General features: G+C 35.1%; 1 protein-coding gene across 3 annotated transcripts in view; it reads left to right on the top strand.

The window, feature by feature from the left end:
- The window catches only part of baiap2l1a (BAR/IMD domain containing adaptor protein 2 like 1a), a 47425-nt gene extending 34378 nt beyond the window's left edge, over nucleotides 1-13047 (top strand). The window contains exons 11-14 of one of the 3 annotated variants that reach the window (XM_009306593.5): nucleotides 3306-3365; nucleotides 4925-5081; nucleotides 11643-11683; nucleotides 12042-13047. In XM_009306593.5, the coding sequence (XP_009304868.1) occupies nucleotides 3306-3365; nucleotides 4925-5081; nucleotides 11643-11683; nucleotides 12042-12114 (331 nt within the window). In that variant the 3' untranslated portion in view covers nucleotides 12115-13047. 3 annotated transcript variants of the gene reach the window in all.
- Nucleotides 13048-18202: the final 5155 nt, after the last annotated feature.

Genomic DNA, 18202 nt, shown 5'->3' with positions numbered 1-18202 from the left:
CATGGGAGACATTGCAATTTTTCAGCCCTCAATTAACACACCTGCGCACCGATCAGCTATTTTAAGTGCTGTCTCAAACGCAGATTGCTTCCAGTGGGCTGTAATCTTTGCAACACCCTGAAAAGTCCCACAAAACACCCCTAACAGAAATTCAACAGCCCAAAACATAAATCAAATAACAACAAACGAGAGAAATTTTTCTGAAAAAGAAAAAGAATTATTTATATTTAACATGAACAAACATCACTACACGGGTTGAGAACAATCTAGCAAACATGTATAATTGTTTAAATGTTGCTGGTTTACGAAACAGTCAAATTATCTAGCTACACTCAAATGTTTTTTGCTGTTTGTTTAAATAACCTATTTAAAATGAGCTGAAACAGCACAATTGCTGAGTTTATTGGGGGACAACTTAATTATTATATGTTGAATCCACCTAAATTTGTAAAAATGTATAAATTAACTTAACACTCTGCTATTTGTCCATTATGTACTTATGCACTTGCACACTCAACAGCATGGTATATGGATGAAGTGTCCTCCCAAATGGAGCATGTTTTTTTTGGATCAAATTGAATCTATTTTTTTTTAACCTAGCAGAAATTCAAACTGTTTTTCTGATGACGTTTGATGGTTGCCAAATTAGCGAAATAAATGACCAAACTACCAAATAATACACAAGTATAACCGCATTCACCATCGAGTGGTGGTATAATCGCTCTTGTAGGAGAATTTTGCTTTCACAATCCAAAATCAATAAAGCAATCCAACATCAGTGCCTGAAATTATACAGTTCCTCCCCTTCTGCTACGTGAGCAAAGCAGCAGCCGTTAAGTGCATGAAGTGTCCAACATTCCACACTTCAATTTAACGAGTGTGTTATCTGGGTATTTAAAGTGCACTTATTTTTTTATAGTTTTCATTGTGAATGCCCTACTTACTGTACACTATTTAGTTAGAATAGTGCATAAGTGTGGGTTTTGGGAAGCACCTAATGGAATACAAATGGATTAATACCTACTAATACAAATAGAAGGCTTATCCTTCAAGAAATTACCCTCAATACACCAGCTATAGCAGTTTTAGCTGTCCAAACAAGCATGAAGTAACTCACAAACAATTCACATATTAAACTTTTATTTATTTATTTATTTTTTTTACTACAAACAACTATCTGCTTTATCACATTCTTAATGATGTTTATGTTTTAAGTCCCATGCTCTTCAAAGAAAACTATGTGAAAAAAGTATAACTATAAAGAAAAAAGAACTATAAAGAAAAAAGATCCTCCTATAAATAACCAATTTTTGTTAGTCCCACAGCACATTTTGAATTCCGATACCTGATGACTTGACAGAGTAGGCCACCTAGTCTAGTAGCAGGGAATTTGCGTTTTACAGCACATCTGGTGTAACGTTAATGTTGTTTTAATTTTGTGCTTCTTGCTAGAATATTCACTATTCGTGACCTGAAAGCTAAAGAAACCTGGAGGTTTAAACTGAAAACACTGTCATACTGAAAAATAACCATTTCTAAAATCTAAATTTAAGAACGAGTAATCATAAACGCTTCTGTGCTTGCACATTCTTGATTAAGTAGCGCAAGCAACATCTCATGTGACGTATGAGCTAGCGTTGACATTTGATGACGAGTGTGTAATGGTGTCGCATTTCTTAGGGAAATGTTTTCCAACCCTACTCCTTCTCAAGGGCCAGGAAGAAGACATAGGTTTAAGGGTTTAGTATAGAATTAGGATTGAAAGGCTAATTCTGTGCTTTTGGTTTCTCAGTACTAGCATGAAACTTTAAATAAACTGACTTATTTTAGAGTCAGATTTGCTAACAGTCTGTACCAATGGAAAGTCCTTGACAAGTGTAATTTTTAAGATTTGTTGCACTTGTATTTTCTCCGCTACTTCACACTTTATTTACTTGGAATGGCAGAAAATAGTGTCACCCCATCAAGCTGATTACAAAGCCTGATTATTTTTAATTTGTGCATCTTGGATTGGTGTTGTTGTTCATTATGGAAGTGAGCTTTTGCATCTGTGTTGTTTAATTTGCACATTGTCAGCACAATCACACACAGAACTTACACTGGCTTTAATGAGATTGAGGTCTCACTCTAATATGTCTGCTAAATCTGTCTCTCATTAGTTCTTCGTGTCTTTAAAAGTTACTAGGCTTCGGCTGAAGAATAAAAGACACAGAGCACCAAATAATGAACATATTTTGAAGAATAATGAAAATTGGTAGCAGTTGACATTTAGTATTGTATAGTTACGGAAAAAGTCAATAATTATGGAAGTCAATGTCTACCAGTTCTTAGCATTTCTCAAAATATCTTATTTTGTGTTTAACAAAAGACAGAAACACAGCTTTTGAGCTAGTGGAGAATGAGTAAATGATGAGGATATTTGGATGAACTATCCCTTAATCCCTTAGCATGTATTCATAATCATTAATAATAAAAGGAAAGGTTCTTTTCCAATAATGTCAACTTGAAATTGTAACCATGCAAATAGTAGATAGGCTGCCCTCTGTCATCAGTCTTATTTAAATATTTAAATGGCTAAATTTGCAGTTTTTACAGACTTTAATGATGAAAAATAATAAATTGTCACACTGTGAAGCTTTAAAATAAAGAGTTGGCTCAGATTATGTGCATAATGAACATCATTTATGAAGTTTAAAATGTATTCATTATTACGATGAAGCGGAATTCCATTAAGTTAAACCATCCAGTTTTTTGGGGTTAAAGAAAGTGTTTGCAGTTCCATGGCTTGACACAAGCACAAGTAATTTCAGAACAGACACATGTATTGATCGTATTAACAGTTAAAATGAATGATTTATCCATATAGCAACACACAAACAAGATCACAAATAATCCTGCTGCAAGTGGAGGCGTTAGTGTCACTTCGTGTGGTCTCATTCGTCTTTATTTTGCATATTTTAATGAGCAGCTCTGTTATCCCCAACCAGCTCTGCCATTTCAGAGGTCCAGGGTTCACAGATTTTTCCCTCACCAGCCATTATGCTGTAACTACTGTTTTGAGAAGTGAAAACGTCTTAATGCACTGACGCTCTCTTGAAGGCTCAGTTCAAAGTTATCCACAGCTGGCGGTGTGACAGTTCCTAAGCAACCAAAACCAAATCTACTCTTTATACTACATGGTGCATCGTTTACATTGGTGCCACTACAGCGCTAGTTATTAGTCATACAACTGCTAAACACAAATATTTGTCTAAATGCATATGGATATTATAGATGTTTTTTTTTTTTTTTGCTTTCAATTTCAGACGGGGATGGTTTCCGTCTTCTTATTGCCGGTCTTACAATGAGACAACGATTCCAAACAGGTAAGTCTGCTTTTTTGTTAAATTTAAGTGATTGGTTTTCAACTGGGACTTAATAAGGTTTATCTGTTCATTAAAAAGTTGGTTCACTTCCAGAATGAAAATTTACCCCTTGTCATTCAAGATGTTTTCTTTCTTTCTTTCATTGGTCTGAAAGAATGGTAATAATCACAGTTTTTAATTACCAAGAAAAAAAATTCTTGAACTAAGTCTGAGACGCAAGTAAAATATGCTTTAAAAATACTTTAAAAGATGTTCAATAGGATTTAGGTCTGGCCACTGGCTGGGCCACTCAAGGACATTCACAGAGTTGTTGTGAAGCCACTCCATTGATATTTTGGCGGAGTGCTTTGGGTCATTGTCCTGCTGGAAGATGAACTGTCGCCCCATTCTGAGGTCAAGAGCACCCTAAAGCAAGTTTTCATTCAGGATGTCTCTGTACATTGCTGCATTCATCTTTTCCTCTATCCTGACATGTCTTCCAGTTCCTGCTACTGACAAACATTCCCACAACATGATGATTACACCACCATTATTCTTTACAGTAGGGATGGTATTAACCTGGTGGTGAGCAGTGCCTGGTTTTCTCCAAACGTAACACCTGGCATTCACTCCAAAGGCCCTTCTCCCCTGATCACTCAACTTAGATGGCCGGCCAGCTCTAGGAACAGTCCTGGTGGATTAAAAACATCTTCCACTTACGGAGGATGGAGGTCACTGTGCTCATTGAAACTTTCAGAGCAGCAGAAATTTTTCTGTAACCTTCCCCATCTATGTGCCTCGAGACAATCCTGTCTCGGAGGTCTACAGACAATTCCTTTGTCTTCATGCTTGGTTTGGGCTTTTGACATGCACTGGCAACCCTGGGATCTTATATAGACAGGTGTATGCCTTTTCAAATAATGTCCAATCAGCTGAATTTACCACAGGTGAAGTCCAATTAAGCTGCTGAAACATCTCAAGAATGATCAGTGGAAACAGAATGTACCTGAGCTCAATTTAGAGCTTCACGGCAAAGGCTGTGAATACTTATGTACATGTTATTTATCAGGTTTTTTATTTTTTATAAATTTGCAACAATTTCAAAAAATATGTTTTTACGTTGTCAATATAGGGTATTGCGTGTAAAATTAAGGAAATTAATTAATTAATTTTCATTTTAGAATAAGGCTGTAACATAAAAAAATTGTGAAAAAAGTGAAGCGCTATGAATACTTTCCGCATGCACTGTATATAAAGCCTTATTCCTCACGTTGGATTGTTTAGAGCCATTTGAAGCTACAGTGAAATTAAAGTTTGCAAGTTAAAAACCACTGAAGTCCACCTATATGCAAAAAAGTCCACTATATGTCCTCATTAAACTTATAATATCTCTATGCCTTAAGAAGCAAAGACAAAATCCCTTTAAATTAGTCAAACGTGTGTGTGTGTGTGTGTGTGTGTGTGTGTGTGTGTGTGTGTGTGTGTGTGTGTGTGTGTGTGTGTGTGTGTGTGTGTGTGTGTGTGTGTGTGTGTGTGTGTGTGTACATACACTAATATATATGTTTATTTATTTATTGCAGCAGAATGGAGAGCCCGTTTAGTAGCCATATTGATCTTCCAGAGCAACAGGAGGAAGACGAGGAGGTGGAGGAGCCTGTTCTGCAGCCCCCGCCTGACTACAGTGACTCATCCAGGGACAGACCCATCAAGCCCTCCACCCCCTCTTCACAGAGCACGGTAAACACAGTTTGATGGTAGAAAGAAATGCTAAGTGCAAAGACAGTTGCAGAGGAAGAGATAGAAAAGGGAGAATGAGTGTGCAATGGCTGCATTTACTCTAGCGGTCTTAATGCATAGATTTGAACCTTTGTTTTTTAGGTCTGTCCGTTTATACTTTAACGTAAACACATGCACTGAACAGAAGCTGAAGGTGCAGTGAGCGGTCTGCCAAAATGCTATCCGTTAGCATAATAACTTTGAAACACCATCCCCCCCTTGCCGTCCAAAGCCACGCCTCCTGAAATCACAAACGTGCACCTTAAAGATGACAGTGGACATCCCACTAGATCATGTTATTCACCAGTTAGAAAACTTTATTGTACTTTATAATACTACAACTTTGAATGAAAAACTTTATTATATCAAGCACATTTTCAGTTGTGTAGCAAGCAAAACTAAAGCCACTACTGTATGCTTAGTGGTTGGCCAGCAGAGTGCAGGAATTACACTTATTACTAAGACATATTTGCATGCTATTTCAGACCAAATATTTAGAGTAGCATGGTAAACAATAGGGAGGGTGTCAGGTTGTATTGTTCAAAAATGAAACGGCGTGAATATAAAACTCAGTGAAGCAGGCTAGGTGGAATAGCGCTATTGACTTTGTTTTGTTTTTAAACTAAATAAAAAATTATATTGTCGTAGCAGTAAAAGAACCAAATAAAATCGAAAATAGTCACATCAGTCTTTCACCGGAATATTTCAGTTGCTGAACTACACTTCTGTGCATATAACCCATTCATAAAACAACACAATCTACATCAGCTTTGCATGACTAAAAGAGTTTTAAAACATAACAGTACCTGTCTAAAAGAAACACTTCAACCATGGTGTCATCCTTTTTTTTGTTTGTCTTATGCCTTGCCCAGAATATAAAAATACATATTAACACATTTAGATCATTTACTTTAATCATTACTGTTGGAATGTAAAGAGACTTTCTCTTTTCCAACCAGCACAACAAAAAATGTTTCTGAAGACAGTCACCTACTGCACCTTTAATCTACCACTAGGGCTGGATGATTATTCGAAGGGGATTGTGTGCGCTTTTTGTCAGTAAAGCTGGTTCTGCAATCAATAATAAATCTCCAGATGGAACAGCATTTATTACATTGATTCGTAGTTCACTGACAGGCTATGCAAAATCTTATGAATTGGCCACTTTCTGACGCTATGTAAAATAGTTATGTTTACTAATGAGATTGTTATGAATAATTGGTGAGAGACCAAGATAAATCCTCTGAGAAGAGATTCATGTGGGTTGTCCAAACTACGTGGACGGCTAGGATTTTTATCAATATTAATAAAATCTAGCCCGCTGTACAAAAAATATTTTAATTCAATAAATAACCACTGGTTGTCACTATCACATGCCTTTAATTAGGCAGCATTTCCTGTTGTGATGTAAAACGATCTGATTAATGGGACAAATTGGTGACTTCAACGTTGTGTGTTTTCCTACCAAAGTCATCACAGGTGAAAATGAAAAAATATGCGACAGCAACTCGCGTCCCTCGTTACAGAAGTTTTTTTCGCTTTGGGTAATGACATTAAGCTGTTCTCAACCCCTTTCTCTGTGAACATAGAAGTACAAGAGAACAAGTCGTTTTGTTGCCCTGTTTTACAAGAGTTTTGATTCATCCAAATTTGTCTTGCACAAAGGGTGATGAGTCTGCTTGGCTCCACATATATATATATAATTTTCACTGATGTATGTAAACAAAAGTTCACTGAGAACCTGTGATTTGCTACATGTATTTACTATATGACTCACCTCTGACTTTTCATCAATTCTGAAATCTATGGCACAACATCACTGTTCACATTAACAGAGTTGATGGTGAGAAAAATATATATATATATTATGATTTTAAAATATAGGAAATAAAACCACATATAATATACATACTACACACACAAACACACGCACACACATGTTTGTATGTGTATGTATGTACTGTATACATATGTATGCTTGTGTGGCCCGGGAAAAAGTTTATTATTTTGCGTCTGGCCCTAGGCCCAAAAAGTTTGGACACCCCTGTTTTAAACTGTTTTAAATGTTTTTGTGTAGTTTACACAAACATGAAATGTGTGTCATCTTTAACTTATTGCAAACCTGTATGAGATTCTTAATGGTTCTGAACAGTTAGTTGAAGGTAAACGTTGACTTTCATTTTTTTCAGTCAGTGGTTTTAATCAAGCATCTGATTGACAACATTTTGAAAAAGCCAGAAATCATAGGAATTCAACCAGAAAAACTTTCTTACTCAGCACATAATCTTTCAAGTTCACTTAAAAGTCACTGTTCAAAAAAAGTTTGACAACTGTAAACTACCAGTGAACTTGAGATGCTTTTTTTCCTGGGGTATCTCCAAACATGCTGGAGAACATGATCATCCAGTTTTATGCAAACATAGTTCATGCACTTTCATTAAAGCAGTGCAGCAGTCATTTAATATCAGTTAGAGTGCAAGAATTTGATTTAAATATAATTATTGCTATAAGGACCGGGACACACCAAGCTACTGGTCGGCCATTGGGCTTCATTGGTCTGTCGGTCAGGGGTGGGTCAAGTTGGTTTAGTGTGTTCCACACATTGCCTTTGTTACATCTGAGCTTCTCTTCTTGTATCTGAGAGCGCTCTGACTGGTTATTCAGCAACGAATAAGAGCAAACCAAGAAGGATCACAAAGAGACCGGCTGTAATTTCGATATATTTCTCAAATATTTGCAAACTGTATGGATTATTAGATTTTCAGACTTATTTGCAGCAGCGACTCTCTCCATGGAAGGTGACAATTACTCTGATAAACACAGATATTGTTCCCCGCAAAGTAGAAAAGCGCATCCTCTTGCACAGGAGCAGATCGTGTACTCTTATGTTAGTTGGCCTTCATACATTTGGTGTGGTTACATGCAGCTTCTTGATTCAGACGGAGCCACACGTGAGCCAATGCGGGGCTACAACATAGTTTGTCTGTGCTTATTGTTTTGCGTTGGCTTGTTGTGTATGGGCCCTAAATTAACCTAATTTAACCAATTTTATCTAGTTAGAAAATAATGCAAACACATGCAAGTGTTTTCACTAGTAGTCAGTTTTTGCTTTCAGTTTGGTCAGTTCTAAAATCTTTATTGTATAAATGAGGTCTATATAGGTGGTATGAACAAAAATAAAGAGAGTGTATTAAAACCTGCAATGTTACCTTTGTTTTTTGCCAGGGGGCCTAGGGAGGGGTTAGATGAATGTTCAGCATTACTATCATTGTGAAAAATAAAAAGACATCTGAAAAATGCTCCCTACCTGGTTTTGCCATTGTGAAGGAGAGTGTAGACGATTAGAGCTGCACTATATCATCCTGTGTCAAACTGTATCTGAGGATCTGGCTCCCTCTCCTGAGTGACCTCAAGCCTCGTGTACATCCTCAGTGCATCACCATCATACTGAAATTTTTAGATTCATTTACCTTGAATGGAATACGAGCATTTGATGGTGCACTGATGACACCAGTAAATGCATACAGATATTGAGAACGTAGTATTGAGACCCCTTAAATTTTCCCCTTCAGGTTATGTGATCAATTATTATTGTTATTTATTTATTTATTTTTTGATGACACTAAAGACATGTCATCCAAATTGAAAATAAAAATAAAATATAAAAAAGAAGCCCATGTTTTTAGGCCTTTATTTGAGTTTTTCTTACTAAAGTTAATGTTTTTAACTTTAGAAAACTCGATTTTATTGGGATGAAATCAAACTGATTTTAAATCACAACTCGTTTAAAAAAGGTTATTCTGACCATTTAACATTTTCTTTTTAAAAAGGCTCAGTATGACAGTCTATTTATAGACTTCATATTCTTATATGAAATTTGGAAAGAATGTTTTCAGAACTTCATAAAATAGTAATAATTTTACTCGCACATACTAGGAAAATTGTCAGGAAATTGTCAAGTGGTCTCCAATTTTTTTTCCCCAGAGCTGTATACTATTGTGTTTTTATTCAGAGACTAAAGTCTGCCAACCAGGTGTGTGTTTATGAAAACCATTGTTAGCCAACTAAGGTCGCAAGTTGTGTCGTTACAAACATTGTTTGTTGATTTTGGCATTTCCCAAATCCGTCGTTCCAACGAGCATTAGCAAACTGCATCGCAAACTCGTATACTTTCAACTACACCTGGAGCTGTAGTTAGAAACGTAATTCCTGGTTGTGTTCTATTCCCAGTTATCCCTCCTATGCCTTATTCGTTTAAAACATTCTAACATTTAAACCTGGAATGATTTTTTTAAAAAAGCATTAAAGTCATTACTCTTTGGTGTAATTTGCTTTCAAAGTATTTTTACAGTTCAGTTTTATCTTGATGTTTACAGGTGCGCTCCCTTCGCAGTGCGCTTTGAAAACATTGATGTCATTTTGAACAGCCCTGGCTCATGACGAAAGCTGTAGGTGACCTATTAGTTAAAAGTGGAAGTTACGTTATGTCTCCAAAGCATGTGGAAACAAAAATCACAGCATACGTTAATCATTTTAAATTTATAGTAGGTTATTTTTTTAAGTATCTGTACTGTATATGGCATGGGTCTGTTGGTTAAAACATTTCTGCAGTGGTTTGCACGTGTCAAATTGTAAAAGTAGACTTAAAAAAATAACAAACAATATAAATAAACAAAATAAACTATATCCTACTTAATTATAATAATAATAAGAATAAGAATCATCATTAATATTATTATTAAATTAGGTTTTTTTCATTTCCTAATAAATATTAAATTTAATAAAAAAAAATGCCTCATTATTTATTTATTGATATAATTAATATATGATATTAGAATATAATATTTGTAAAGTAAGCATAGACCCTACAGTATATGTGCCATTTACATATATTTCAATTCTTATGGAAAAGCAGTGCATGTTTTTACCAAAACTAGTATTGGATTTTTTTTTAAATGTGTGTGCATATCAACAATATCATTTGCACAAAGAAATTATTCGGTCTTTCTCTAATGAAGTTGTTACCTCCCTGTTTAGAGCATCATTATGGGCGTTTTATGTTATAGCTAACGTGAATCAAGCGATGGATCTGCGACAGAGAAACTATGGGTTTTGGGAAACACTCGTTACTACATCGTTCTTTTCCCAAACGATGAATCATACTATGATAGTTCAGCCACGAGTTACGTCGTTGTTTGATAAAACGCACCCCAGCTTGTTCACCATTCCTCCAAAAACTGCAATTTTTTTACAAAAGACGATTTTACAAATACCAAAATGACAAGTGACCTCTGTAACACTTCACAATACAGAAAATGTGTCCCGGTTTTATGAAATGTATCTTTGTTTTGTTTTTGGGTGCATTTTGAAGTGCGGTCATTAGAAATAGATTACTCTTGTAATGTGTGTGTATGTGTTTGTTTGTTTTTTAGCACTCATTTTGTTTTTGGTCTTGTTGGAAAATCGACAAGCTCTCTGTGGTCATTATAAACTTTTTTTTTAAAGCTAAATTGCATGTCATATGACGGTAGAACAGTTTACAGAAGCCCCCATTTGTTTTTTTAATTTTTTTTTTCAAATATTTTCCAAATGATGTTTAACAGAGCAATGAAATTTTCACAGCATGTCTGATAATATCTTTTCTTCTGGAGAAAGTCTTATTTGTTTTATTTCGACCGCAATGAAAGCAGTTTTTTTTTAACATTATAATGTCAATGATTAGCCCCTTTAAGCTATATATTTTTTTCAATTGTCTACAGAATAAATTATCATTATACAATAACTTGCCTAATTACTCAATCCTGCCTAGTTAAACTAATTAACCTGGTCAAGACTTTAAATGTCACTTAAAGCTGTATAGAGGTGTCTTGAAATATATCTAGTCAAATAATATTTACTGTCATGATGTCAAAGATAAAATAATCAGTTATAAGAAATGAGTTATTAAAACTGTTGTGTTTAGAAACAGAAAATGGGTATAAAAATAAACAGGGGGGCTAATAATTCTGAAAACTGTGTGTCAAAGAAGTTTGTATTTGGTCCTTATTCTAACAACTTGTGGCTTCTAAAAATGTAAAGCAGACCATGGAAGGACAAGAGTATACGGCGCCTGTTCTTTTTCTGATGGTCTTCTGCATTTTAATATGAAATATGAAATATGAAATAGGAAGATAAGTCTGTTTATATCAATTTGTCTGACTTCCAGTATTTTCTCAGTACTGTGTACTCAATGTTTACGGTTCACCATCGTTTGTTAAAGTAGTTATGGTTAGATTGTCAACACTCAGTCAAAAGAAAGCAAGCGTTTCAAGATTATCAAGATTCCTGACGCATATGATGAGGTCACAGGACATAGTGATTGTTTCAGCTTCTTAGCCGGCTAGTGAAGTGACGGAATTATGTGTTGACATCCTAATCAAACCAGTCTGTCAGGGAAAATACATTCCACACTTTAAGTTCTAAAGAATGGAAGCAGAGTTTATCATCATTTATAGTTATACTTTTTTTTTCTGTTTGCAATAGGTGTCTTTGGCAAACGGTCACTCAATGCCTCCTTTCCTTGGGTGAGTAACTTTAAGCAGAATTGAAGGGATCGTTCACCTCAAATGTAAAAATACTGTCATCATTTATTCACCCTTCACTTCTTTTCTTTGAACATGAAATAAGCTATTTTAAGAAATGTTGGTAACCTGAAATCATTGACTTCCATAGTATTGTTTTTTTTATACTATGGAAGTCAGTGGTTACCGGTTTTTAAAATTCTTCAAAATGTCTTCATTTCTGTTTAACACTGTTCTTTTCTGTTTTAAACACATAAGGGTTAGGAAATAGTGGGCGAGTTTTCATATTCCTTTAATCAGTACAGCATGTAAGAACTAAATCTATATTCTTCAATCAAAATGCCTGTTTTGTTCTCTTCAGGGGTGGGAATCCATTTGCCACGGTCAGGCTACGACCCACAGTCACAAATGACAGATCTGCACCAATCATATGACGAGACTGCATGCAGAAGTCGTGTCTCCAAAGGTTTTGTCTATATCAACACATTGCAGATATGTCAGAAGAACCGAACAAAAGGGTTCTGTTACACATCAGTTTTAATCTTTGAGGTTTTGATAAGTACAAACCAGCTCATTTAAAGAAGGCGTTATTTATGAGAATTTTAGTCTTTGATTTAAATTATTTTAAATTGTAACTAGATTTGTAGACTAGTTTCCTCGCGAATGCACAGCACCAGACAGGCTTTGTTCTGACCATATTGGTCCCTTTTTTTGGGCCTTGTAAAGGTGATATGAAATGCCGAAATGTATATTTTAATTAGAAACCAAATCATGTTTCTTTTCCTGAAGAATTCAGTGAAGTAGTGTGAGGTTTGCCAGTTGCCATGTTCAGTCTGTTTTGTCGTACAGTTTTAAAATGCTGATGTATTCCTCATCCTTCACACCCATTGCTTGTTTATAGGTTGACAATGTAAACACACTTAGTTGAATAGTTTATTCCTCGAGTTTGATGTGTGCTGATAACATTTCTATTAACTGCACAGTCAACTGGACATCAACTCAAACTCATGAGCATTCTTCACTATGGACTAGAAATACTTTGGTCTTAAGGAAATAAATACAGATTTAATTTTATTTTTTAAGACTTGTAAGGTTGTGTACATCTTATGCCTTTCAGCATGTTGTTATATCGGAAAAAACATTTTTTATCTTTTATTTTTATGTTGCAATATTGATTCATTGCCCAATTTCCACTCGCTCCACATTATTTAGTAATAAAGATATGCATATCTATATGAACATGTATTGAATTTGTATTTCATAATTTACTGTTATTCTGCCAATGCTCTGTTCCATTATCAATATTTTGTCAGTAGTTGCATTGTTATTATTTTTCTTGTTAGCAGAATAAAAGTGAAGAACTTGAACTGTGTGTTATTGTTTTGTTTTTATATTTTTTTAACACGCTTCGTTCATCTCATTCACTAAAAATGTTGTGTTGGCCAACAAATGATGTCAGTGATTGATCCGTATGACATTTATTGTGTCCAAAGCAATGTTCTTGCTTTGTTTTTTATGATGGCTATAAATCTGTCATAAATGGGGTTATATGAGGTGTTTGTATGCTGCATGTTGTAAAAGGGGATCATATACTTATCTGATAATGGTGATAGATTTCAGCACTTTTCTATCAGCTGTTTAGTCATCTCTCTCCCTCTCTCTGTACTGTAAATGTGTACACACATTATATCACAGGTGTCAAACTCAGTTCCAAAAGGGCCGCAGCTCTGCAAATTTAGTTCCAACCCTAATTAAACACACCTGATCAAGATAATTGAGTCCTTCAGGCTTGTTTGAAACCTACAGGTAAGTGTGTTGGAACAGGGTTGGAACTAAACTGTGCAGGGCTTCGGCCCTCCAGGAATTGAGTTTGACACCCCTGCATTACATAGATAATCAGACGAGCCTAAAACTATTCATACCCATGGCAAATTCTGAATTAGTTACTTTTTTCACCCAGTTTGGTTTTGACAGCAAATAACATGGGCTTTTTCCAAAAGATAATAGTCTATCTACACAATAGTGAAGTACTTAAAATAATTTGTTTTGGTAATTTTTTATTGAAAATATAGTGTACTGTTGTAAAGGCTAAAGTATACTATGGTAATTACTACCAGTTCTTGATGGTTACTAATGATACTACATTATGTAGTGCAATTCATTAATGGAAAGTTTATATACAAAATAATGTGTATTCCTGAATATTTCCCTTTACTAATTACTAAAGCATTTTAAATGTGGAACATTTTATTGAATTATTATTTTTATTTTTTTACTGTTATATACTATTTTTTTGTTTATTCATTCATTTTTCTTTTCAGCTTAGTCCCTTTTTTAATCTGGGGTCACCACAGCGGAATGAACCATCAACTTATCCAGCATATGTTTTACACAGTGAATGCCCTTCTGCAACCCATCACTGGGAAACATCCACAGACAGTCATTCACACACATACACTACAGGCAATTTAGTTAACCCAATTCACCTATACCGCATGTCTTTGGGCTTGTGGGGGAAACCGGAGCACCCGGAGGATCCCACACGAACACGGGGAAAGCATGCAAACTCCACATCAAAATACAAACTGACCCAGCTGGGGCTGGAACCAGCAACCTTCTTGCTGTGACACGACCATGTTACCCACTGCGCCACCATGATGCCGTTTTTCTTTTGTACAGCATATTACATGCAGCAAATAGTTGAATTAAACAATTAATCTTTTATTTTATCTTTTTTAATTAAGTTTTATTGATCACTGAATTATGATTGACTTGGAATGAATTAAGTTGCCTCGAAAAATGAAAATTGCTAGAATAGCAAAAAAATAGCATAAAGCTTTTGCCAAGCAGATTTTAGCTTAGCTTGCTACATTTCCCAAAGGGTAGCTTAAGCTACAATTAGCTCACTACAGCTTAGCTCACTGCATTTTCAAGTAGCCTGCCCAACACTGATAATAGGACTTTTTACAAGAGGCATCATTGTAGAAAAACACATTTTTTTCAGAACCATGTCCAAAATTGTTCTTACAGGTTGCAAACTGTCACAGTCTATGGGAAAATCCAAAGTTTACTGTTTTGAAGAATAGTTAAAACTGTTCTGCAGCATCCTAATTACTCTGTTTTTTTTTCATTGAGAACAGCTGTTTTAAACAACTCAACTGGTGAAAAACAGAAGCTGTCTGCTGTTGGCTTGTTTTGAGTTCCTTTACAGTCAAGGCTAAGACAAAGAAACTGAGTTTCACACTGAAAAATATCAGAAGATATGTTTTAAGCCGAAAGGGACGGCTCTGCTGGCCAGGAGGATGGTGAGAGAAGTTAAAAAAATTAACAAATAAAATTCAAGGATCACCACCAAGTCTGTCCTGAAGAATTCGGGCTCTGCTGGTGGCAACATCTCAAGGCAGACGGTCTAATGGACACTGCACATGCTGGATTCAATGGACACAGATCAAGGAGGACACCACTTCTTCAGAGATGGCACAAAAAAGTCCAATTGACCTTTAGAAATGGTCATCTGGACAAAAAAATCTAATTCAGATGAAACAAAAAAATGTAATTGTTTGGCCACAATGATGTACTGTAGCCTTCCTTTGGCATAAAAAGGGAGAAGACGTCAACCCTAACAATACCATAACTGTTGCAATAGTATCTGGATGTAGCCTTTATGATGTAAGCGATGCAATGTCAGACACAATGCACTCAATGGAATGAGTGACGTCTCTGTGACGGGTAGGGTTAGTGGTGGGGTTAGGTAAGCGCATTAAAAAAAATTGGATGTAGCTCTGATTGCATTGCACTGAATCTGCAGCCAGACCCCTCTCAACTGTTCTGCACTTCCATAATTGAATTAGTCCTCTGCACTTTAATAACTGTTCAGCTCAGCTACCAAATCCGACCTCTGAAGACTACATCGAAGTTCAGACTGCTGAGCGAATCACTGGTACAATCTTCACTACTCTCCAAGAACTGGACTTATCCAGAGCGAGCAGAAGGACTGCCAAAATCACTCTGGACCCCTCACATCCAGCACACTGCCTCTTTAAACTTTTACATGGTCAACGCTAAAGAGCACTGCGCACCAGAACAGCCCGACAGAGAATCAATTTCTTTCCTCAGGCAATCAATCTCATAAACACGTGATGATAGTAATTGAGAAACAAACATCACTGCTTGCTAAACACTTTTATACACATATACACTTATTTCACAATATATTAACTTTACATGCCGATTTGCACATAACAGCTGCACATATAATGTTGTATATAATATACCTGTACATACCGTACACTTGACTATGTATATTTGCATTCAACACTTCTATTTTTAAAATATATTTATGAACTGTTTTTTGTCCTGTCTCTTTAATTCTGCTGCACTGTAGAAGCTCTGTCACAAAAACAAATTCCTTGTATGTGTGAACACACCTGGCAATAAAGCTCATTCTGATTCTGATAACCACTGTCAAACAGGGTGGTGAGAACCTTATGTTTTTAGAGGGGGTTTCAGTTGGTGGACCAGGGAACCTAATCACAGTAAATAGCACCATGAAAAAGGAGCAATACATAAAAATTTTCAACAACAATATCAGACAGTCGCAGAGAAACGTGGCATTGGGCACCAGCAGACATTTCAGCATGACAACAATGACCCAATACACACAACAAAAGCGATGAGGAAGTGGTTAGCATAAAAAAAAAACATTAACATTTTGCAGTGGCCCAGCCAGAGTCCTCACTTAAATCTAATTGAGAATCTGTGGAGTGAGCTAAAGATCGGTATGATGGCGAGGAGAACCTCCAACCTAAAAAAGTTTGAGCTCATTGCTTAAGATGATTAGGCAAAAATACCAGTGGAGTCATGCAAGAAGTTGGTCAGCAATGATAGAAAGTGTTTGATTGCTGTAATGGCCAATAAAGATTTTTTTTATTGATTATTGGGAAGGGTATGAATCATTTTGGCATGCCACTTTTTGTTCAAATGTAAATAACAGCTGAGTTTTTTCCCATTAATGCATAGTCTTTTCTTTTAGGAGAAGTCTGGGTCATTTTCAGTCAAATAATAATATATATAATTTGCATGGGGTATGAATAATTTTGAACTGTATATATATATATATATATATATATATATATATATATATATATATATACACACACACACACACACACACACACACACACATATACAGTAGGTGAGATATAGTATAAGTATCTATAGAATAAGTGTATGAATAATTTCGAAATTTATATATATTTTTTTCTTTTGGAGAATTTCTTATATCTCTTCATTTTTACTTAACCCATAATATCTTGCAAAATACCTAATAAAATCAAAATATTACGGTCATTAGTCATTCAAATTATTATGTTTAAAATGTGTGAAAAAATATTTTCTTCATTAAACAGCACTTCTTTAATAAAATAATATTGTCAGCGGCAGTTCCATCACCCACTCTGATGATTGAATGGTGCTAAGCAACAAAGTTATTATCCTATGGGTGGCACACAATTATTTCAACTAGTTTTCTGTCATCTGTCACCAAGGCTTCTGCTGGAGGGAAAGGTAATGATATTTCTAGGGACCCCACTGTCTCTGTAACATGATAGACTATGACCCACGGCATTGAAATCTGCAGAGTGGTTCTGAATTCCCTTGCTATGTCCTCATAGCAGGCTGCTTATGCATTTTATACATGCAGGTATTAACCAGGGCTGGAAATCTGTACATAAATATGAAATAGATACTTATTTTGATTGAAAAATTATTTTACAAACCACTAAAAAAGTACATTCTGTTGAGTAATAATGTAATCTGGTTGCCCTAAACATCCTAATTCGAATTTTAGAGTATTTTTGGCATGTAGAAATAATTAGTCACATGCTGATTTTCAGCTGTTTTGATGACGCTATATTGTTCAATTTTATTTATTTTCTAAAGGGCTTTTTACAATGTAAATTGTATCAAAGCAGCTTAACATAGATGAACGAAAAAGAGAATTCTAAGAGAGAAGTCAAAAGATTTTAAATTTAAAGGTAGTTCTAGTTAAATAAAAAAAATTTCACGAAGAAACAGTTTCTAAATGTTTTACTTTGTTGTTTGAAAGTAAAATGTACATAAATAGAATAACCTGAAGCACTAAATTCACATATTAAAGAGAAAGGTCACCAAATAAATAAATAAATAAATAAATCTAAGTGCACTGCAAAAAACCCTGGTTGCCCTAAATTTTTTAGATTAAATTAATCTCTTGATTCCATTGAGCTTATATTATGTTAAACTAACTTAAAACAGCTTGCCCAACTTATAAAAATTAAGTTAGAACAGGATCAAATTAGTTTAATAAGTTACAATGAATTAAAAACATTTGCTATCATGACTAATTGATCATATTTTTTTTTACATTGTACCCCTTAAGTGGCTCCAAAAATTAACGAGTTTCTATTTTCTATCAAACACAAAAGAAGATATTTTAAAGAATGTAAGAAACCAGTAATCGTTGATATTCATGCTACAAAAATA

Source organism: Danio rerio, chromosome 12, assembly GCF_049306965.1.
Source record: "Danio rerio strain Tuebingen ecotype United States chromosome 12, GRCz12tu, whole genome shotgun sequence".
Lineage (NCBI taxonomy): Eukaryota > Metazoa > Chordata > Actinopteri > Cypriniformes > Danionidae > Danio > Danio rerio.
Note: the sequence above shows the minus strand (reverse complement) of the source record. Positions and strands in the feature narration are given on the sequence as shown.